The sequence below is a fragment of the Gavia stellata genome, chromosome Z (assembly GCF_030936135.1).
Source record: "Gavia stellata isolate bGavSte3 chromosome Z, bGavSte3.hap2, whole genome shotgun sequence".
NCBI lineage: Eukaryota > Metazoa > Chordata > Aves > Gaviiformes > Gaviidae > Gavia > Gavia stellata.
Genome location: NC_082637.1, coordinates 32,255,857 through 32,278,408, shown reverse-complemented (window position 1 = coordinate 32,278,408; position 22,552 = coordinate 32,255,857). Strand labels below are relative to the sequence as shown.

The 22,552-nt window shown below is 39.8% G+C and overlaps 1 protein-coding gene across 1 annotated transcript; it reads left to right on the top strand.

Moving 5' to 3' along the window:
• Positions 1–1,647: 1,647 nt before the first annotated feature.
• On the top strand, positions 1,648–21,318 carry ERMP1 (endoplasmic reticulum metallopeptidase 1). The gene is made up of 15 exons (XM_059833629.1): positions 1,648–1,943; positions 2,872–3,173; positions 6,403–6,530; positions 6,883–6,988; positions 9,019–9,165; positions 10,714–10,806; positions 12,215–12,427; positions 13,354–13,574; positions 16,007–16,181; positions 16,774–16,964; positions 17,590–17,742; positions 18,288–18,490; positions 19,200–19,315; positions 19,784–19,947; positions 21,121–21,318. Exons 1-15 carry the CDS (start codon positions 1,648–1,650, stop codon positions 21,283–21,285), a joined length of 2,673 nt encoding a protein of 890 aa, XP_059689612.1. The 3' UTR covers positions 21,286–21,318.
• Positions 21,319–22,552: the final 1,234 nt, after the last annotated feature.

The window sequence follows — 22,552 nt, the reverse complement described above, 5'->3', positions numbered from 1 at the left end:
TCCATTCCATCACATTTTTGGGGGCTTACATTTAATTAGCTTTGGTTACTTGTGTTGCAAGCATTTCACTGGACTAATTATGCACTGGTATTTTTAAGAAAACATTTACATTGGAATCTTTCATAGTAGAGCTGTTTCTAATGTAAAATCTACTTTTGAAATCTGGGGGTATTGCTTTTGATATCTGGGATTGTGTTTGTCTACTTGTGAAGAGGGAGGTAACACGGGTAAGTGAAACAAAAGCAGGAAGAAAAATTGAACGAAACAGAACAAAACAAACCTCTCAGCCTAGAACTATGTTACTGGGTCTTAAATACAGTAGCATAATCTGGAGCTGTAAGTCATAAATTGTAAGCAATAATATTGTCCGTACTGAGGGTGCAGTGAAGCAAATGAGAAAACTCACTAAACCAGAATATGGAAATTTACTGAAGCACCTGAGGTGTGCAGAGAGCATAGTCATCACATTTTAGTGCACCACTCCTTCAGACTTTTTCATCCCAAAGGGTGTTGCAACTCCTGTTAGAAAGCTTTCCATGTGGCAACACAGAGGCAGGGTAGAAAGCAGCGATGTTCAGTGTTTACCTGCAACACTGGACATATTGAAATTGCCATTTCTCTGGATCACATCATTACATATTTTGTTTCCAGATCACATCACGGAGCGCAAAAGACATCTTTTAGGGTGTCTTCAGGAGTAGCTAGGTACATTGCAAAGCGGTATGATAAAGATAGGAAAAATGACCATCGAACAGCTCTGTCACATCAGTCCAAGGCACCGCGAGAGCAAGCAGAAGCATGCTCCCCCAGAAAGAAGCAAGTGGGGCGCTCCAGGGGTGATGGTCCATCTCACAGCTTGGGCCCCCATCCTCAGGAGTGCTCTCCTTGGCATGACTTCACTGGAAGCTGCTATTCACTAGCACCTCCAAGAGCTAATTGCGCTTCACCCTGGGCTATCTGAGCTCCAGTCAGGGCAGTGCTAGAGCTATGAGATGCCAAAAATACAACGCAGTGGGGGGAAAAAATCTAGCAATCCCCAGCACCGCCAGTGGCATGACTTCACGTCTGCGAGGCTTCACCACCCCTCACTTATGGCATAGTGATTTGTGGCATGCTTTTTCTCCCCCACTGACACCACAGTTACTTCTGCACACTTTGTTTCAGCATTAACATTAAAAAAAAATGCCGTGAGAACATGAAGACTGTGAGTGAGGCGACGCTGCCCACAAAGCACGGGGCGATCCCCAGTCAGGCGCCGCATCAGGCCGTTGCTCGCCTGGGCGCTGCGGCGGGACAAAAGGCTCCACCGAGACCAGGGGGCCGCCCTCCACTGGCAACCTCCGCCGAAGGCTTCCCGGCCTCGGTTTTGTGTCCGGAGACAGGCCTCGGGCCTGCAGGGAGAGAAAAGACCGTTACCGGCGCGCAGAACAAGGCGCAGCACAAATAACGGACCCCAACAGCCGGGGGGGCGGGCGGTGATGCGGCCCTGCCCCCCACGTGACTCGCCGGGGCCACGCCCCCCGCCCTCTGGCCCCGCCGTACCCAGCCCAGGCGGGTGCCGCGCAGCTTTTTGACCCTCGTCCGTTTCCGTATCGCGCGTCTGCGCAGCGGAGCTCGCGCCGGCAGCCGGGGCTCAGCGCGCGGTCTATGGAGCGGAGCGAGGCGGCGGCTGTGTGGCGGCTCCGCGCCACCGGCGGCCGCCGCGACCGGGACCGCGACCGACGTCACCCGCCGCCGCGGGAGGACGGCGACCGCGACATGGGCGGGAAGAAGCGGGGCGGGCCGCGGCGGCGGCTGCTGCCGCCGCTGCCCGAGGCGCGGGGGGCGCCGCTGGTGCTGCTGTACCTGCTGGGGCTGCGGGCGCTGGTGCACGTCTCGCACCGGCAGCTGCTGAGCCAGCCGTCCGCCGCCGGGCCCCGCGACTTCAGCGCCCGCCGCGCCAGGTACGGCGGGCGGGGCGGGGCGGGGCGGGGGCTGCCCTTCCTGCCCGGGCGGGCGGTGGAGGGCCGTGAGACCTTCCCGTGTCACGCCAGCCGCGAGGCAGAGTCCGCCCGGGGTTACCCCAAGCGCGGCGGCAGCTGCGACTGCCGTTTGCTTTCCGCAGGGGTCCCGGTGGGAGGCTACCAGCAGCGGCCTGGCCCTGCCTCCGACCGGGCGCACAGACGAGCCCGACTCTGCAGCGCCCAGTTAGTAGTGTCGGTGCAGCGGGTGTGCGCTCTGGGAGTCCCCCTGGCTGGCGAAGCCGGTGGGAGCCTCGCCCATCGGTTGCTGTCCTTCGCAGAGTGCTTGCGTCTTTCCCCGCCCTGGCAAGAGCTCACAGCTCGCGTCGATGCTTGCAGAAAGTAGGCGAAAATATTGTAAGGGCTCCAGCTCTCCTGCTGGCTGCCTCTCCAAGGTGCGGTTTTGGGCTGAAGAAACAATGCAGCCTCCACAGTTTAATTCTCGTAGTATTATAAAGTACTTCATGTCTGGGAAAGTTTCTTTGCAACTTTTTAGTTGGGGTCCATCTTGCTAAGAGGGTGCTTATTCAGGCATTCAGGGAAGAGCATGTATGCATATGCAGAACCTTGCTAAAGATAAAATCTTTAGCTTTACCCTTCACCCTTTTGTTTCTTTTTGGATTGCTATGTTCAAACCAGAAAACCAGTAGTTTGGTTGATATCGTGATAGATAGGATGAGGAGCCCTGAGTAAAGTTCAGTACTATATGCTCATTACCATAATGATCTTTGGCATCTGGACTGCGGCTACTGTCTAATTGGCTTTCTTCCACTTTGATGCAGGACAATGTACTAAAATGTTACAGCTGTAGATAAGTTACATACTAAATGTTGAACTTGTTGATGCTGAATGTGTAATTTATCTCTTACAGGGGATATCTTGACAACATAACAGCAATTGGGCCCAGAACAGTTGGAAGTCCAGAAAATGAAGTTCTTGCAGTTAACTACCTCTTAGAACAAATTAGGGCAATAGAAAGACAAAGCACAGATGCTCACAAGATATTTGTAGATATACAGAGGCCCACAGGCTCCTTCAGCATTGATTTTTTAGGAGGATTTACTAGTTACTATGCAAACATAACCAATGTCGTAGTGAAGCTGGAACCCCGAAATGGAGCTCAGCATGCAGTGTTATCCAATTGTCACTTTGATTCCGTACCAAATAGCCCGGGTAGGTCCACATGTTCATTCTGCGTTTCTGTATATTACATGAGCCACAGAGCTTGGCTCGCTGTCTTCTCATACCAAGTAGCCTTATAGCCACATGCTAGAACACTGCATGTGTCAACTAGTCTGCTTGATTTCAGTGAGATTCAGTATTTAGTGACAGGTTGGTCCTATTAAAGTCAGGATTTCACTCTCACTATCTGGTAGGCAGCAAACTACAGATACTGTATTTAGATTTCTAGAAAGTTTGGTTATATTTGCCTTTCTTGTAATTCACTACTTATGCATGTAGTTCGTGTGCTGCTTCCACCTGTCGTTCAGGTCTTTCCATACTTCTGTACTGATTTAATTCTGGCTTTCCTTTCACAGGATGCTTTGTGCCAGAGATTGTCCCCATCCCTACTAACCAGTCCGTGTTTTCTCCTCTCTTTGCTACTATCACGCTTTATCACACTAAAAATCTGAGATATCTTTAAGCTATGTTAATTTTTTTTTCTTTCTACATTCAAAGCTTCTGTCTCAAAAGACTGTAATGATCAAAGGTTAAGGTAGTGTTTGTTGCCTTGGTAGTGTGTAAATCTCTCACTGCTACTTTCGCTGTCGTGTACTCTCTTATTCTTGTCCCTCTACATTTTTATAAATCTAATCACGTTAAATAATTATTGCACTAAGGGTGTAAACAGCTTTGTAAATACATGGTTTTAACAGTGCCAGGAAGGTAGGGAACTGAACACTACATGAAGCAAAGCACTTGCGTACTCTTTGTGCCTTTTTTCTGTCAACAAATAGTATACAGAACTTCTCTTTCTGCTCAATCGTATTTAGGCAAGATGAGTTTCCAAATTAAGCTTAATAACTGCATGGTTATTATACATGCTCTGTGATTTAGTAACTGCAGAGATGCTAATTACTGTATTTATAGTCTAAATACGGCTGCCTAGACTTAGAAAGAATGCTTCACAAACATAATACAATGATTACTGAAAACTGACTTTAAATTGATGTCCTATGTAAATTGTGTGTCTGCTTCTATGGGTTGTAACACATGATTATGTCTACATCAATTACTTTCTTTACAGTTACTCAGACAGTAAAATATTTCACCAGCCTTGCACAGAGGTGCCAAAAATATTAGTGATTTGTATAGCGTTATACAGAAATCTATGGAGGAGCTAGAAATCAGCCTGTATACTTGCCCTTGATCACAAAGCAGCCTAGCCCTTTACCGCAACAGTGAGGAACTACTCTGTCTTTCATTTTCTTAGTGTGAAGCTTGCACATAACCTAAGCAAGAACCTTTTGCTTTCTATTCTCCTGTATTTCTTTAAGGTATTTGCTTACAGTGTTTTTTCATTACCGGAAATGTGTTATTTAACCAAAATGAGCAGGACTTCATGATCAATGAGTAGTATATTTGAAAATCAGATAATAAAACATAATCTGCTGTTGATGCTTATGCATGCAAAATGAGTAAAGCAAAACTCAGTAAACCATTACAGCTTCAATGTTAGAAAGCTTGAGTTCCTTGTGAAGGAAAAACATAAAACTGTAAACTCCCAAAACATGTCTCTTGTTCTAATGGTACTGATTTTCATTTTATGTGGCCTATTTGATTCTTTTCTAATAAACGTGAAGGCAGAAACTTCCTTGAAATTATCACCACAGACGTAGCTGATAACGTCGTTTTGTTAGGTTACTGATATTTGCCATAAAATCTGTTTTAACCTCCTGTAAGTTTTGCTGTATGTGAAGTATTTGAGGATGATACTTTCTCTGTGAGCTTGTGTTACAGGCTGTGGCTACATGGCTGCTTTAACCACATGTAAATCTGTATGTCTGTTGAAACCAATAACTTCTATTTTTCTTAGCTTCACAGCGAGGCAGATAAGCAATTAATCTTGCTGAAAACTGTAATCACTTCTCTGTGGAGTTTTCAACATAGCATAAGCTAGATAAAAGAACTCAGTGTGGCAAAGAGTAGACTAAATAAATAAATTTGGGTAGCAATATGATCAGGGCTTTGAATCAGATCTTTTGGGGGGCCTTTTTGGAAAGCTTTTGGCAGAACAAGGCATTATTTCTGAGAGATTAGAGAACAGTGTATCGGAAAGATTTTGGTTTTATTTATTTATTCTAAAGTACTTCCATACAATAAGCTCAGGCTAAAATTTAGACTTGTATCAGGAATTTAGATTTGTATCAGGAATATGCCCTTTTCTCAGAAGGGGCAGATATGTCTAAATTTTGCCAAGTTACAAGCTTTGGAAAAGCTGCTTTTGTGTGTGTGTGTGTAAATTAAACAGTTTTAGCAGCTAATGAGTCTGCCTTAATAGCATGCTGAGGCCTGACCACACTAGCATTGTCATCTCAGTGCACATTGGCATCATATGTGCAACCCAGGCCTAAAGGGATGAGGTTAAATTTCTCTTTTTGCTCCCAAATTTTATTGATTGGAGTGGGATAGGGAGATGCTACAGCTTGTATCAAAGTGAGGGAAATGGGGCAATGGGAGACCTTGGCTAAAAGGTGGATGCTTAATCAAGATTAAAAAAATGGCAGGGCATGGGTAGAGGGGTGAGGAAGTTAGTGTAAGTCTAGAATAGTTTTGGATGAGGAACTCAAAGAGAACAGGCTACTGAGCTCAGAGCAAAAGGGGGTTTCTGCAAAGAAAGAAGAGTGGTGGAAAGCATCTGATCATGAAAATATTGTAATGTATACTTTCATTTTAAGAATGTTTTAAAGGTGTGAATTCTGGTATTTCCTTTGCTTTATTTTGAAGTCTTGGCCTTATGTTACTTTGAGGTTTTGTCCGCTTACTTGAATGCATTGTAACAGTGTAGAATGCTTTAGAGTGACTTGTGTAGGAATGTTTATTTTTTAAAATTTGAGTATGCTGTAAGTGAAAATTATGTCCTTGTTTATTCGTTTTGTTCTTAGAAAAATAGATAATGATCACTTTGCGGGTTAGTCTACTTTTCTTGAACAGTCGTATTGGATCTGATATTTTGTACTTCACTTGCTCAACTTTTGAACATTATTCTTCTTTCTGCTGTTGCTTTTAACTAATATAGACAACGGGTATAAGCAGTAGCAGAAAATACACTAAAGCTTGATGCAATAGTACCTCAGTTAGATTAAGTGACTGAGATAGCATAAAGCTTTTTTCTTCTCTGGTCTCTGTTGCAATTCTGTGTGTTTGTTGTAAGCCGTACTATTCTGCTGATTATTTTAAGGTGCCAGTGATGATGCTGTTAGCTGCGCAGTGATGCTTGAAATACTTAACACACTTTCAAAATCATCAGAGCCCCTGCAGCATGCTGTCATATTCTTATTTAATGGTGCTGAAGAAAATATTTTGCAGGTAAGGATATGGCAGAGTTATAAAATATACATCAAAGCTGTGTATTAAGTCTCTGACAAAGGAAAGAGTAATGGCAGATATGGCTTGTATTTGATCTGTTGAAATACTAGTTAAATGCCAGTCTTAACATTCTGAGGAAAATGTATTTGATTTCAAAGGGAAAAATATACTTAGATTAAGAATATTGTACGTATTAATTTAATTAGAAGACTTGGATTTTCTGCATCTGTTTGTGTTTTAAGTGATCTGTCTGCCTTGTCCAATGTTGAGTTATGATCATACATGATGGAAAATAACATTTAGGCTGGTCTGAAAGATATTTGACCTGTATTTTTTTTGTTTTCCCATCAAGGCTAGTCACGGCTTCATTACACAACATGTGTGGGCCAAGTCAATTAGAGCTTTTATTAACCTGGAGGCAGCAGGTGTAGGAGGAAAAGAACTTGTTTTTCAAACAGGTATGAGCTTGCATTGTGTCCAGTTTCTACACTAGGTTAATTTGATAATAAACAATGTAGACTTGAAGGAGTATTGAAAGTGACTCATAACTAAAAGACAGGAGAACCTCTGTGCCTCTTTCCCAACCCTGTGCAGCAAATAAGTTGCTCTCCATCTTTAGATACGCGTAGGCTAAAGCACTGCCACTGAAGTTGCCTCATAGGTGGGAAACCTCTGTAGAACAGAATTACAGAAGTTGTATTTCCCATTTACATCACGGTAATAAGGAAGAAAGCAGATTTGAATATCTCGTATATCTTGCATACTCGTGCTTTACTCATAAAGCATTAAACATGCTTTATTTAATTTTCACAGCAGTTCTTTCAAAATCTTTGCATGGAGATGTTGGCATTAGAATTCCATCTGCTGCTCAGGCAGCAGCAAAACTTCTGTGTTTTGTAGGTTACAGGTAAACTTATGCTGCATCCTAGTTGGACTGCAGACTTCCTTCTACTGCTGGAGCTGCTTAATTGTTTACTTGCATTGAATGCTCTAGGGGAGAGACTTCTCTAAACAACAATTTTGAGGTGTGATGCATAGATGATAAATTGGAAACTCTGGTAAAGGTTGTGACTTCCTCATTGGTGCTGGGTCTTTTTTGGGAGATGGCATATCTGCTCTGCCACTGAACACGCAACGCATCAGTGGTTTTTCTTCACCAAGAGTAACTCATCTTTCAAGCGTGAGTCATTCAGCCAACACAAATGCAGTTAGTATATATGCTGTGGGGCAACACAACAGCATTAAAACTCTAATGAGTTCCTTTGCGTTATTTATTTGTTATCATAGGATTGTTCAGGTTGGAAAAGACCTTTAAGATCATCAAGTCCAGCCATAAACTTAACACTGCCAAGTCCACACTAAACCATGTCCCTAAGCACCTGATCCACACATCTTTTAAATACCTCCAAGGATGGGGACTCAACCACCTCCCTGGGCAGCCTGTTCCAATGTCTGACAACCCCTTCAGTGAAGAAATTTTTCCTAATATCTGATCTCAACCTCCCCTGGCACAACTTGTTCTATCAGTTGTCACTTGGGAGAGGAGACCAACACCCACCTCTCTACAACCTCCTTTCAGGTAGTTGTAGAGAGCGATAAACTCTCTCTGAGCCTTCTCTTCTCCAGGCTAAACAACCCCAGCTCTCAACTGCTCCCCATAAGGCTTGTGCTCCAGACCCCTCACCAGCTTTGTTGCTCTTCTCTGGACACGCTCCAGCACCTCAATGTCCTTCTTGGAGTGAGGGGCCCAAAACTGAACACAGGATTCGAGGTGCGGCCTCACCAGTGCCGAGTACAGGGGCACGATCACCTCCCTGCTCCTGCTGGCCACACTATTTCTGATACAGGCCAGGATGCTGTTGGCCTTCTTGGCCACCTGGGCACACTGCTGGCTCATATTCAGCTGGGTGTCGACCAGCACCCCCAGGTCCTTTTCTTCCAGGCAGCTTTTGAGCCCCTCGTCCCCAAGCCTGTAGTGTTGCATGGGGTTGTTGTGACTCACGTGTAGGACTCAGCACTTGGCCTTGTTGAACCTCATACAGTTGGCCTTGGCCCATTGATCCAGCATGTCTAAATCCCTCTGAAGAGCCTTCCTACTCTCAAGCAGATGAACACACCCGCCCAACTTGCTGTTATGTGCAAACTTACTGAGGATGCACTCGATCCCCTCATCCAGATCACTGATAAAGATACTAAACAGAACTGTCCCCAACTACTGAGCCCTGGGGAACACCGTTTGTGACTGGCTGCCAACTGGATTTAATTCCATTCACCACAACATTTTGAGGCCACCCATCCAGACAGTTTTTTACACAGTGTAGAGTGCACCCATCCAAGCCATGAGCATTCCGTTTCTGCAGGAGAACGCTGTGGGAAACAGTGTCAAAGGCTTTTAAAGTCTAGGTGGATGATATCCACCATAAAGATACGTATCGTAACTGAAGTTCAAGAAGTATTTGTTGTGAACTTTCTGATCATCTTTTGTTAGGACCTGAGAATCCTTGGTTGGTACAAGCGTATGTAGTTGCAGCCAAACATCCCTTTGCCTCTGTGGTGGCACAGGAAATATTTCAGAGTGGTATTATCCCAGCAGATACAGACTTCCGTATCTACAGGGACTTTGGCAACGTTCCAGGTATGTTATCAGAAGACATGTCAGTGCACACTATGCAACCATTTATCTTAAGTTTGTAACAAGGAGACTGTTCTGCGGTTCACTCTGTGAAGGTCCTGAAATTTGGTGTGTCTTTCCGTTTGTGAGCAAATTTTCTTGCTTTTTTTTTCCAAGGCACGAGTCTTTAGATTTGGTCTGTCTTGTTGCTTGTTAAGGATGTTCTTTAGAGAGTGCTGTTTTCCAGAAAAAAACCTACGTGGTAGAAAAGTTTCTTGAAAATCAGGAAAACACTCCGGGAATTAACAGTATTAAATACTCTGTTTTGAAACATTTTGGTAATGATGCTAATAACCTGCTTGCAGGAGTTAAATGTCTATACCTAATGGATAAACGAAAATAATCTTTTTTTAAAGATAGTGACTTAGTAATTAATGCATTTTCATTACTTTTTTTTTTTGTCATAATCAAGCATAGGACAGCAGCTTTTGGTTTTGCTAATCTGTTTACAGCTTGCTATCCATTCTGCAGAGAATAACCAGTGGGAACAAATGTGGAACACGCGATGCAAACACAATTCAAAGGAATGTAAAATTCTGTAAAATACTTGCTCTCTGGCACAGGTTGTCATTGGAGTGACTTTCAAGAGAAATGGTATTTCTGAACTGATTCGTAGAACAAAACATATTGGCATATTCTGAACTGTTCCAAAGTACACTTCTAGCATGAAAATAAAGTAGCTGATTTTGTACAATGTGTTTTTTATTTGTTTGGAATCATACCTGGATCATAAACGGTAAATGAATTCTCACTGACCTCTGTTTTTTTCTAAACCGATAGAAATGAAATAATTGAGTTAAAGAACTAGTTTGTTCCTCTTTGTCCACTGGTAGAATTGAGGTCTGATTTGTTAAACCTCTGCAAAATCGTGAGGATTCAGATTGCAGACAGCAGCGTTTTGCATATGCAGCTGAAGGGGTGTGTGTTTGGGATACACTGAATGTACAATTAATCTAGCAGAAAACCTTTTTTTTGGTAAATATTTCTTGTTTATTTTTTACAAATTATTTGAACTTCTAAATTGAGAGTTTTCAGACTGGCTATTTGAAAAGCTGTTTACAAATTATAAGTATGAAGAACACACTTGGTATTTTGAGAAGGTGTTTCTGTAGTTCCACAGTGATGCTTTTTATTACTTTTCAGCATGGATCTCTGTTGATGTTTTACTAGTAAATGTTTGCAAAGCACCTTGTACATCTTTTCTGAAGCTGAGATGATTAATATTCATGTGTTTCTCCACTAGAGATCAGTTTGTGTACTGATGTCATGCAAATCAACACATTAGAAAGGACAGATACATCAAAATGTTTTAAAAGTGTCCTTTTTTAAAGACACATGGAATCCCAGTTAGTCTTCCTTCTACAAAGCAGACTATTCTGTTCATCTTCAAGGATAGTGAGTGGGCTACAAAGTAGAGCAACATTTTGTGTGAAATATATCTGAGGCTTTCACATGTTTGTTTTGAGGTTTTAGGTTTACGTAATTTCAAACATTCTTTTTCTCTCTCTACAGGAATAGATTTGGCTTTTATTGAAAATGGCTACATTTATCATACAGAATATGACACAGCAAACAGAATTTTAACAGATTCCATTCAGAGAGCAGGTTGGTATTTCAAGAATTCAGTAATTTACTAAAGAGTAGTGTTGTAGCTGCTTTTTCATTTTGCTGTAAGACTACCATCGCAAGAAATTAATAATTTTTAATTACACGTTTAGAACATGCTAGACATGTTCTAAAGAACAAAGAATTAACTGAATACATGTCTTTAAACACAAAGGAAATATGTTTAGTCAACTTGGGAAGATAAACTTTTATCAGTGTCCAGTGATGTTGATTTGAAAGTAGCTGTGGAATCTAATTAAGGTTATAATCTAGCCATTGATACCTGATTGTTCAGCGTTCTATGTTCCTCTCTCTCAGTAAGTCCCCTTATTGATTAATGTTCGTCATGAGAAGCTTACGCTTAAGTTGGTGGCATAGAGACTGATCTGCCAACAGCTTTTTCTTTTAGAATGGATCTCAGTCAAACTTACATGGTAGCACACAGACTGAATAAACAGGATTTATTTTCTACTAACAGGTTGTGCTTGTAGCAGGCTATTTTATAGACTGCAGTAAAGAAAATTACAGTAAGACCTTTAGTTTCCCAAGAAAAACTAACATAATCCTAAATACCTCCAGGATTTTGACCATTTCCCTCTTTAAGCTTATGCAGAAGCCAACATAGATGACTAGCATGAATAAGAGTTTCAAACACTTTCTTGTGCCAATACAGTTTCAAGACAGAAATTAACACTTGTAAGTTCCTGTTGGAAAGATGATTTTACTGGTCATGGTGGTTACGTAGAATATCTCTTGCTAAACGTATCACAGCTACAAAAAAAAAAAACCCAACAAACAAACTTTTCAGCCGGTAAGCACTTTTAGAAGTCAAGTAAAAGCAAAATGAAAGTTGGGAACAATTGTTCTCATTTGATTACGTGTGTTTTGGCTGTGGTGTGGGAAAGGAAAAGGTGGTTGGTACCTGTAGGCTACAAAGGAAAATAGCTTCCTCATCTCCTGCCTTACACTTATGTAGGAAAAGAAAGGCATGTAATTCATAGTCGTTGAAACATGGAGGGCTTACTAGTGGCAAGGAGAAGAGGAGTAAGATTAGGAAATTGTGAACTTTTCTGTGGGTTAGCCTTGAAGTCCAGTGGTTTAGTATCAGACCTGAAGAAGGGCTTATGATCTGAAAGCTTGACTACTCCCTTCATTGCAACAGTGTTTAAATACATGAAGCTTCCCAAATATATTTATTTTGGTGACAGCTGTATAGATTAACTCATGAAAACACTACGCTGTGGGTACGATCAAATACCTATTTCAGAATAATCAGCTGTATATTCATGTCTTTGTTGAAGATCTTTCAATACAGTTTTATTTTTAAGAACAATTAAATTTAAAAGAACTCTGTGTACTAATTCATCAACCCTGATGTAGTTATGTTGTGTATCTGCTTTTTTAATAGGTGACAATATTCTAGCTGTCCTAAAATACCTAGCAACATCAGATAAGCTGGCTAAATCTTCTGAGTATCGACATGGAAATGTTGTGTTCTTTGACGTACTTGGTTTATTTGTCCTGGCTTATCCTGCTCGTGTTGGCACCATCATGAACTATATTACAGCAGCAGTTGCTTTTCTTTATTTAAGCAAGAAAGTATTACAGCCCAAAACCAGAAGTAAGTGTAGTTCTTAAAAAAAATCAATTGCATTACTCTTTAACGAATAGCAATTAGTAGATGAAGAAGTGTTCAGGTGATTAAGGCATCTTTTTAGATAAACTTCAGAAATAAATTTTAGGTGTGCAGCGTGCCATAGGAGTTGCTTTGTGTTTAAATCTCTCAACTGAATAATTATGATGAAGAAAGACTATGACAGGCCTAGGTGTCTAGCATTTATGAATCATAATTATGTCTCTTATCCTTTCATGAAGATTAAAATTAAATTTTTTGAAGATCTGAAAATGGGGAAAAAAATTGCATATTCAATATAATATAAACTCTGCATATAGCAATATAAACTCTGTGTTCTGTTAGCAGAGGTGGGGCTTCAGAATCATGTTTCTTTAACATCTGTCCATACGCAGGAGCAAACAAGAAAACAACAAATAAGGAAAAAGATAACAAAGCTTAATAAAGGGTGTAAAATGACTTAAATCTTCTAGTTAGGCCTTTTCAGGTATGTGTAGGAACATACCTGTTAAAAAAAAAAAAAGAAATCCAGCAAACATTTTTGGACTAAGAAAAAGTTACTGGAAAAGCAACTCCTTTTTTTTTTTTTTTTCTTTTTTTGAGACTTTATAGATGGTAGAGTGGCTCCGCTAGTTCCCTAGAGAAACTTGTGTTGTCAGGAACATGGTAATCTGCAAAATACGCTAGTATTCTGGGAATAAACCTTGCAGTGGGGAAGGAAGACTGCAAAAAGACTTGGAAAGAAATAGGCTAAGTGATTTAGACCATGCTGTTAAGAAATCTTCAGAGTAGACTCCTCATGCAGTTTTATTTTGTTCATTATGCAATTACACTGTGGGGTAATCACAATCTGGATGATAGTCTGCAGTAGAATACATGACTGTTGAATGAAACTTCTTTTTTCTTCTTCATAGCTATTCATAACCTGAAGAAATTCTTTACTGCATTCGGCTTAACACTGATAAGCTGGGTCTGCACACTGGTGGCAGTCCTTATAGTGGCAGTGTTTGTCTCTGTCATTGGACGGTCTCTTTCTTGGTACACCCATTTCTATGTTTCTGTATTTCTGTATGGCACTGCAGCTGCAGCTAAACTCATTCTTGTGCATACGCTAGCCAAGAAGTTCTTCTACAAGGTAAGCTTGACTTTGTTTCTAATGTGGAAGGGTAATGTAGTGTTTAATCTGTGGAAGACTTAATTTTTGAGTTGATTAAAAAGATGCAAAAAGTTTTCTGTGTTGGACACAAGTATTTAAAATGTTGCTATAAAATTTGTTTCATCTAAGCGTAGGGATTGCTCTACTAAATTGGAGAGTTAAGAGCTTCATGATTTAAGGCTTTCTCCTGGCTAATGACCTTTAGGAGCTACTTCAGAAAAAAAGGCAAAAGCCTAGTAGAATACAGTATAAGGTACTGTTTCTTTCCCTGTCTGCACCTTCCCTTCCTGCCATCACTTCAGTGATAAGAGAGCACAGCAATAGCTGGAGAATTTAGGGTTTTCAATACCTTTCAATGTTCTTGATAATTACAGAATCTACATATTTTTTTCTTATACATAGCTTTCTACATAGCTTTTCCTTTTTTTCATTCCACATAGCTTTTTTTCTTACATCTATTAGAATTTCTAGTTCTGTCATGCCCTCTTCTAATATAGTAATCTGTGCTGTACAGAGCTTTCTAAATGAAGCTGTTGTAAAAATTGGAGTAGTCACCCTTCCCTCTATGATTATTGTGATTGTTAGTTGTTTTGACCATAGCTGGAGATGGAACAGAGCTCTTGATAGTCCATGTTCTTTTCTGCAATAGGTAAAGGTCATTGAAGCCTCTGCAAGGCTTGGTGAGGATTTGGTGTGTGTTACCTTTCTGTTGCTGTCATTTGTCATGATTACTGGCTATCTACCTTTTTTGCTTAGAATTCTTTTTTTATGGACTAACCAACATGATTTAACTTGCATAATAATGTCATAATTATAGCTCATAACAATCCCATATGTTTAGATGACAGTTTAATGATTTTTTATTAAAAACAAACAGGGCCGTGAGGTGGTGCCCTGAGGTATTTGACAGATGATGTTCTTCCAGGGCAGAAGTCAACTACTTGAGCGTGTTAGGTTTAGGTTTTAGGCGCAGTAATATTTAGTTATTCTGTGTGCTGTTACTTATCTTCTTGGACATTTGTACAAGCTTTGGGCAAGGGAATTTAGGAAGCCTAAGTTGTCAGCCAAATCCAGCTTCATCCGAGTATTTGAAGAAGTTTTAAGAACTTGCTGAAATTTGATTGTATGGAATGTTCTGGGTGGATCCATCATGTCTTTATCCAGAAGTGAGTTTTTTTAATTGTTTAATGAAGGGGACTGTTAACTGGTATATATATGTCAACAAATATAGGTATGTTGTGGTGCCCTTTTGTGGAAAAGGTGAGCCATTTATAAAATAGATGCGATGTTACCATTTTCTAGTCTTTTGGAAGAGCTGACAGGAGAGTGTACTTCCACGGATGTTTAGCCGTTCCAGGCTCTGGATCTACTTTTTGGCTGCTGATTGTCTGATCAGCAGATCAAGCAACTCGATACCATGAGGCTCTTAACTTTCTTGCATGTTGTTGCTTGCAGTACATCATCCAGTCAATGCTGCTTCTGTTACTTACTTTGTACTTAGAGTTGCATAAAAATTTTGGAAGCTAATCTCTGACTTGGCTATCACAGGCAATGCCTGGGTGTTTTCTGTTAGTGGCTCAAGAACTTGTGAATTAATAAGCGTTTTGTTTTGAAATAGGTTTGGCAACTCATATGTTTCTTGCCCATCTCCTTTTTTTTTTTTTTTCCTTCTCAGCCCGAAACTGAAACACAAGCAGTCCTTGCTACTAGCAGGATTTACAATTAAGAATCTTGCATTACAAACACTGCAGCATTGCCCATGTAACTTAAAAACAACTCACAAAAACAAACCACAGTTTTGATGGTTAAACTTCCTTCTTTTTTGAAAATATATCTGATATTGTCTGACCCATGCATGTCTTTCCTTCAAAACAAATAATATAGTTCAAAAAGCAGACTTCTGAAGTGACAGCTGTGGCATGACATATAAAGGAACCAGTGTAATACTCGTGCACTAATAACAGTCCTTGTATAAGAAGTGTAATAGCAGCTGCTCTTCAAAAACAGGTTTAGGATCTCAGAGACACATAATTTTTTCACGCATAAGTACTACATAACTTTTTTATGTGCTTCACAAATACCAATGCTTTATAAAAAGGCCCTCTTTGCCATGTGTACCTGAAACATTAGGCTTCCATCGTCTTGATGTTGTCATTTGTACATTCGCTTCCTCTCTCCGTCCCAGCCTATGTAATCTCTTTTTCAAGTTATGTCAGAGAAAATTTTAAAAATAAAAAAAAGTATACTGTCATGGATAACTGTAAATGGTAAGAGAATGGTGAAATGATGTTGGTCAAAATTGTTTTGTCCAAGGAAAACATACACAAGAAATAAGGATTTTTCTGTGTTCTCATGAGATGTGATACATGGAATATGCTCATTAATGAATGTATTTGCTTTTTTTGTTACAGAATATGAATGAGCAGTACCTGGGTGATATTTTTTTTGATGCCTCATTGATGATTTGGTCTATAGCATTGACTATGATGACTCAGATGGGCCTTTGTTCAGCATTCGTTTGTATGTTATGGGTAGCATTTCCTTTACTTGCTAAGCTGATGAGCCATAAAGAATTCAGCCAAAAAGGTATGAGTTTTGAGGGGGGCAGGTTGTATTTCATAACATCTGCCCCTGCTATTGTATATTGAGTGTTTTCCTCCAAACTCTATTATTTAAGAAAAAGAAATACCAAACTTTGCATTTGAATAGTTAAAGTAACCATGTGACATTTTTGTAACAAGAAAAAGTGTTCTTGAACTAAAGACAGTTTGAAAGTATGGAGAAGCTCTTTAAAAAAAAAAAAAACACTGAAAAACATACTGTGTCTCAGGCTAAGAAGAACAATGCTATATGGGGTTATTAATAAGCGGTCAGATACTTTGATGGGCAGTAAAGGTTGTTAAAAAATATTGTAGTATTTAAACAGTGTTTGGGACAGAACACCTGTTTAAATTTTTTTTTTTTTGGTAATGCAAGAATAGTTTTGTGGTGGTTTTTGAAAGAGTTACATTGGCATTGGCTATGCAAAATTGAGATCCCCTTTCCATATCCTTGTTAGGGTTGAGGACCACTATTGTGTATTGGGCCTTGCAGCAGTGTATAGATGTATTAGTAAAGCTGTGTGTTTATGTCCTTTTTAAGCTTTTACATTTTTTTGTCTTTTGTTTTTTTCCTGTAGGTGCCACAATGAAGTTTGTCATGATGTACATGCTGGGAATGTTTGTTCCCTATCTGTATATGATGTATCTTAGTTGGACAGTGTTTGAAATGTTTACACCTATCATGGGACGAAGTGGTTCAGAAATTCTACCGGATGTGGTGTTGGCAGGACTTATTGTGGTCATCACTATGATTCTGTCATCCTATTTTGTAAGTAGAATTTGTAAAAGTTGTTTAAAACTTTTAAACTCTCTAGAGTTTAGAATCAGTGTTTTTCTAAATTAATACTTGAAGTTAATGATAATTTGACAAGATGTTAAATGTTACAGGAAACTTCTAGGAAACATGTCAAAGATTCCATGTTTTGTGTTAGTCAAAGAAAAGTCATTGAAGCAGGGGTTACAAAAATATATCTACTCTATGATGGTGTAGTATAGGATTGTGTAAAATATGCAATTTAATGCTGGAGTTTGAACAGGCATTCTTTTTAGGAGAAGTATAGTATGTGGCTGAACAATACCTATACTACACTTAAAAAAAAAAAAAAATTCGGAGGGGTTTTTTTTTCTGCTGCCCTTGCTACAAAGGTTCCAGGTTTTTGTTGGAAAATGTTTTAAAAAAAAGCAAATTTTTGAAAGCTCTGGGAAGTACTCACTTATTCCTTTTGGTTTTAAATACTGAAATTACAAAGAAATGTCTTGTGTCAGGTAGTACTTTCAATGATATCTTTTTTAATGAACTGTCAGTTCCATAATCAGATTTTAGAGTTATATGAATAGTGTCTTATTTCTTAAGTCTTGCAGTTTTATAACTGGGTTGTCTTTTTATTCTCTAGATTAACTTCATTTACCTTGTCAAAAGTACAAAAACGACACTAGTAACTTTAACTACCGTGTTCGTAGTCACTCTGATTCTTGTTTGTAGTGGAATCTTCTTTCCTTACAGTTCTGATGTGGCTAATCCAAAGCCTAAGCGAGTCTTTCTCCAGGTAAGAAAAGCCTTGCATATTGTATTGCCTCTGTTGGTTGCAGGAGTGTTTTGGTTTTTTCAAAGCTTAATGCCTCCCCACACCCCTCCCCAAAAAGAGTAGCATTCCCTTTCTTGCTTGATTTAAAAGCTCTAACGATTATTGCTGGATTTGAAAGAATTGCTGATGTTTCCTGTGTTCAATCTCTGTGTTCAGTACATCTGTGTCAGAAGAGCAGGGGTTTTTTAGGGGGTTGTAAGTGGGAGAGTTGAGTAAGCAATGATAATTTTAAAAAGTGAATGTGGTGGGAGATGAGCAAATACTTAGAAGCACAGTCATCTTCTGAATGTAGGTGTTTTTATGGTATGTTTCTTTTATCTGAGTAATCCTCTCTATATTCATAAATATATTCTCTATATTCATAAATACTCAGATACGTGTTCAGTGCGTACTGAAAATGCAGTAGACCTTAAGGATTGACCTGGAGGATACTTCAGAATCACTTCTGACTCCTGCGAACTGCACAGGCTCCATCATCTTTCTGTGCATCTTTTTTCTACTTCTAGCACACAAGCAGAAGATTTCATGATCTAGATGGAAATGTGGTTAAAAGTGACTCTGGTATATGGATCAACGGATTTGATTATAATGGAATGTCTCACATAACTCCCCATGTACCTGAAATCAATGACAGCATTAGAACTCCATGTGAGGAGCAGGCTCCTTTCTGTGGCCTTCCTTGGATTCTGCCAGTCCATTTCATGTTCCGGTTGGTGTGAACACTGTTTCACTTGAGCACTTACTGCCAAAGCATATTGGTTATTTATGCAATCTCACTTACGTAAGGGAAGAAAAAGTAAGGCTAATCTTGGTGTAAAAGTAAATAATCCTTCCACTTCAGAAGACACTTAAACTTCTGTCTAGGTGCAGTGTCTTCTGCCAGAGTATCTGCAAGAGATGTTGATATGTGGAAAATTGATGTCAGCACCACTGGAGAAGAAGGTGAAGGGGGGGGCCTTCTAAAGGGCAGTTCAGAGTAGGAGTATGTATGTCTCTTCCCTTCTTCCCCTCCTCACCCCATCTGGCAGCAGAGGAAGTCTAGCGTAGCTGGTCTCAATAGAAGAAAACTAGCTGCTGTGACTGTTTCTCATACCCCAAGAATCTTGTGAGCGGAAGTGTAGCAGTTTGAAGATGCAAATATTCCTACTTATTTTATTGTTTTGTAAATCAAGGCAGATGAAGGTAATGAATGAACACGCTGGTGACTATTTTTCTATTAATATGCCCTTTAAATATTTGTCTGGCCACAAACTGCTAATATTACTTGCTTTCTGCTAGAATCAGTAGCTTTTGAATATTTTATTTAGTAACAGCACAGTCAGCTATACTATACAAAAACTTCTTCTTGGCTTCTCATATTTAGTACCTCTGCGTGTTGCATTGAGAGTAAGTTAAAACTTCTTTTTCTTTTTTAACAGAAAAAACTGGTATCTTCCTGCTCCAGAAATTTTTCCAAGAAGACCCATTCACTTTAAAGTTCTGTCCAAGGAGCTGATGCCTTGGAACTCTGTGAGGTTAAGTTTTGAAGTATCTGGTAAGTGACTGAAGCTTCTGGTTTGTGATTTGTTCTTATTTTTATGCCCATAATAAATCAGGTTTTGAGTCCTGTACTGCAGGTTCTAGTTCCATTCCCAAGATAAGTGAGCTTTGAGAGTAACGTGGATTAATTCAGTTTCAGAACACACTAGAAGCTGTGGGTGTTGTGTTGCAGTTGTTACTTGGGGGACTGATAACCTTGTCTATTCTGAATAAGCCTTGATCTTTTTATAGCAAGTCCTTTCTTAGCGTCCATTTTGTAGCTCTGTCCCTCTCCTACATCATCATCTCATTTATCTCACTGCTTAGAAATAATTGAAGCTTCTTCTGTAGAGAAGACAGTTGTATCATGTTTTGGAAGACGCGAACAGTAATGCACAGATAACATGCTACTATATAGGAAGTTTAGATGGTTATTGTACCTCCACCTGTTGATACCTGTAGATAAGCATCCCTGTCTCTGCAGGTCCAACTCACATGTCTCTGTATATTCGGCCACATGAAGGGTCAGCTCTGTCCACCTGGTCTCTCGGGGATGGTACGCCAGTTGCTAGCTTAGGAGGAGACTACTTTGTGTTTTACTCCCACGGTCTGCAGGCCACACCGTGGCACTTCTGGGTAGAACTGACCGTGAGTATGCGACTGCTGGAAACCCAGCCATCCCTTGGTCTGCCCTGTTGTCACCATTTCTGCATTCTTATGGGGAAAAATGTCTTGAGCTTTCTTACGCTTTGCTTTATTTGATAGATCCTAATTCTAGCTTCCCTCTTTTAATTTGTCCCTCAACTTTCTATATCAGCTCACATATACTTTTGATGCTTAGTCCACTAACTTGTCCAGCAGCCAAAGGGAGAATATTTTTCTTGTCTCCATGGTCTTAGGCTGTAAGTTTGGATTTCTGTGATCTTAACCTCATAGTTCGTGACGTTTTATCTTTGTTACTGTTATTTCAGAGTTCTTTTTCCTATTGTGAGTAGTTTCCTTTTCATGTATTTTGTTTGCTTGTATTTGGGAAATTACAGGGAGTCCTTGGTGGGAAACTTACCTGTCTTGAAGCTGAAGAGAGTTGTAAAAGCTTTGTTTTCTAAATTGTCTTCTACATTCTTTTCAGTTGGAAGCAAGGCTTCCAGGACTGCTGTTCCAGTGGGATTTATGATCTCCCACCGCGCCCTCCCGCCCCTCCCAGGCGCTCCATTAACTTGCCAGTGAAGAACTTTTTGCAGTTCCATATGTTTTTATTACAGGTCTAACAGTGTCTTATTCCTTGAGTAAATATTACAAGAACCTTTGAAAGTTCAGAAAGTCCCTTGTTCCTTCCAGGATCAGGCAGTCTAAACACTTAACCAAATAATCCTGTGAGGGTACTTGATAAAGGCAGACAGGAATCTGCAGTGTAACAAGCTTTGCAAGATTGACAGTGGAAAAGCTAGAGAGGAAAGGCTTTTCATCCTAAGGATTCACAGTAGGAGGATCAGTATAAATGCTATGTTGGAGTCCATGTCTTGATTTGTCAGAAAAACAGACAAATGCAAATGTTGAAGTTAGAGCATGTGCAAGCTATGTAATGTGTCAGAGGCACTGTGATCTAAATATCTAGTTGCAAGTTGAATTCAAATTGAACTTACCATGTAATCAGACTGATACGTTTGAAGATAGGAAGCATTTTAATGTATAGGACAAAGACCTGCAGGATGAAGTTTGTCGCATAGATATCAAGTCTGTAGAAAAGTACGTCTGGTTTGATCTTACGTTTAAGAGCCATAAACAATCATAAAGACTGTGTTGCCCTTTTCTCACTTTCAGGCCGCAGAAAGGCGTTCTGATGGAATAGTCTCCCTCGCTGTAGCAGCACATTACTTTTTTGGGGAAGATCAAAAGTCACCTCAACTCTATGCCTTACTGGAGAGGTTTCCAAACTGGACGTTTTCTTCTGGTTGGTCCTGCACTTACGACCTTTTTGTCTTTTAACGTTGACAGTAATGCAGTGCTAATAGGGTTATCGCTCTGATGCAAAACGCTGTTGTAGCAAACATGTTCTAACAACATGCCAGAGACTTTCACACGGTTTAAAGTACTTTGGTGACAAATGGTGTTTCTTTGGCAGTTTGACTATTTAAAGACTACTGCTGTCTTGGGGATATGATGATACTTCGTGTCAACATGAATACAGTTCACCTTGGTTCTTCCACTGGAATGGCAGTTTCACTCGTGGGTTTCTTAAAATGAAAACTGCATTTGAGGGGGTAACATTAGCATAATATTATGGCAATTGTAATGAAAAGGCCTCATGACGTTATTTTGATTTTATGTAAAATATAACACTACTTCACACACATGTGGGGACTAATGCCTACCAATCCTATCCGTCCTATTAAAGTAAGACCTTCAGCTAAGAGATGCTTGCTCACATGGTAGGGGAGCAGAGGTGGCGAAGTCCTAGACATTACTTTTGTCACTGGATGAAGTCACTGAAAGCTATGATGCTTGTGTAGGTTGCATTCCCAGTCCTTGGCAAATGCACAATGCAGAAAAATTGGTATTATGATGGAATGTGGTAATTATTTATCTAAATTATCTTTTTCAAATAATATGTTTCTGTTAAAAACTTAGTTCCTACCCTTTTGACTGTCTCTTCAGTGTTACAACTTGAGTGGGTAAGTTTGACCTATCATCTTGTAGTTTTGTTCCTGTTGGGATCTTTCAGTATCAGGATATAAGCATGTGACTTGCTGTCTTGTATGCAAGAGTGCTAAGTCCCCACTCCTTGATGTGGATGTCTTGTAATTAATCTACTCTAAATTTCAAGTTATCTTCTAATTTATTAGAATTGGCTAATTTTGGTATCTCCTCTGGAGACACTTTTGATAATGTGACAGTATTGCACTTTGCTAATACATTTAACTGTTTCTTAAAATACGGTTTGCTTTCCATAAGGAGAAATACCTAGAAGAGTCATCATTAAAAAGGTGTCTAATATCTCTGGATTGCTTATGTTTATTTCCACAGGATGGGTTTTATAAATTACTGTGAGTGATTTAGAGTATCTTCCAGTTTTAATTGACAAGCTTTGAGTTCAGAAGCCACTGATCTCTTTTTTTATGCTCCCAGGTTTTTTTTAATGCCATATAATAGTTAATGTTAGTTTCTGAAATTCCAAAGAACTCTGTGTACCTGAAGAAACGTCTTCATGCTTTTTTCCAAACTATATATAAAATATTCTGTGACATCAATACCG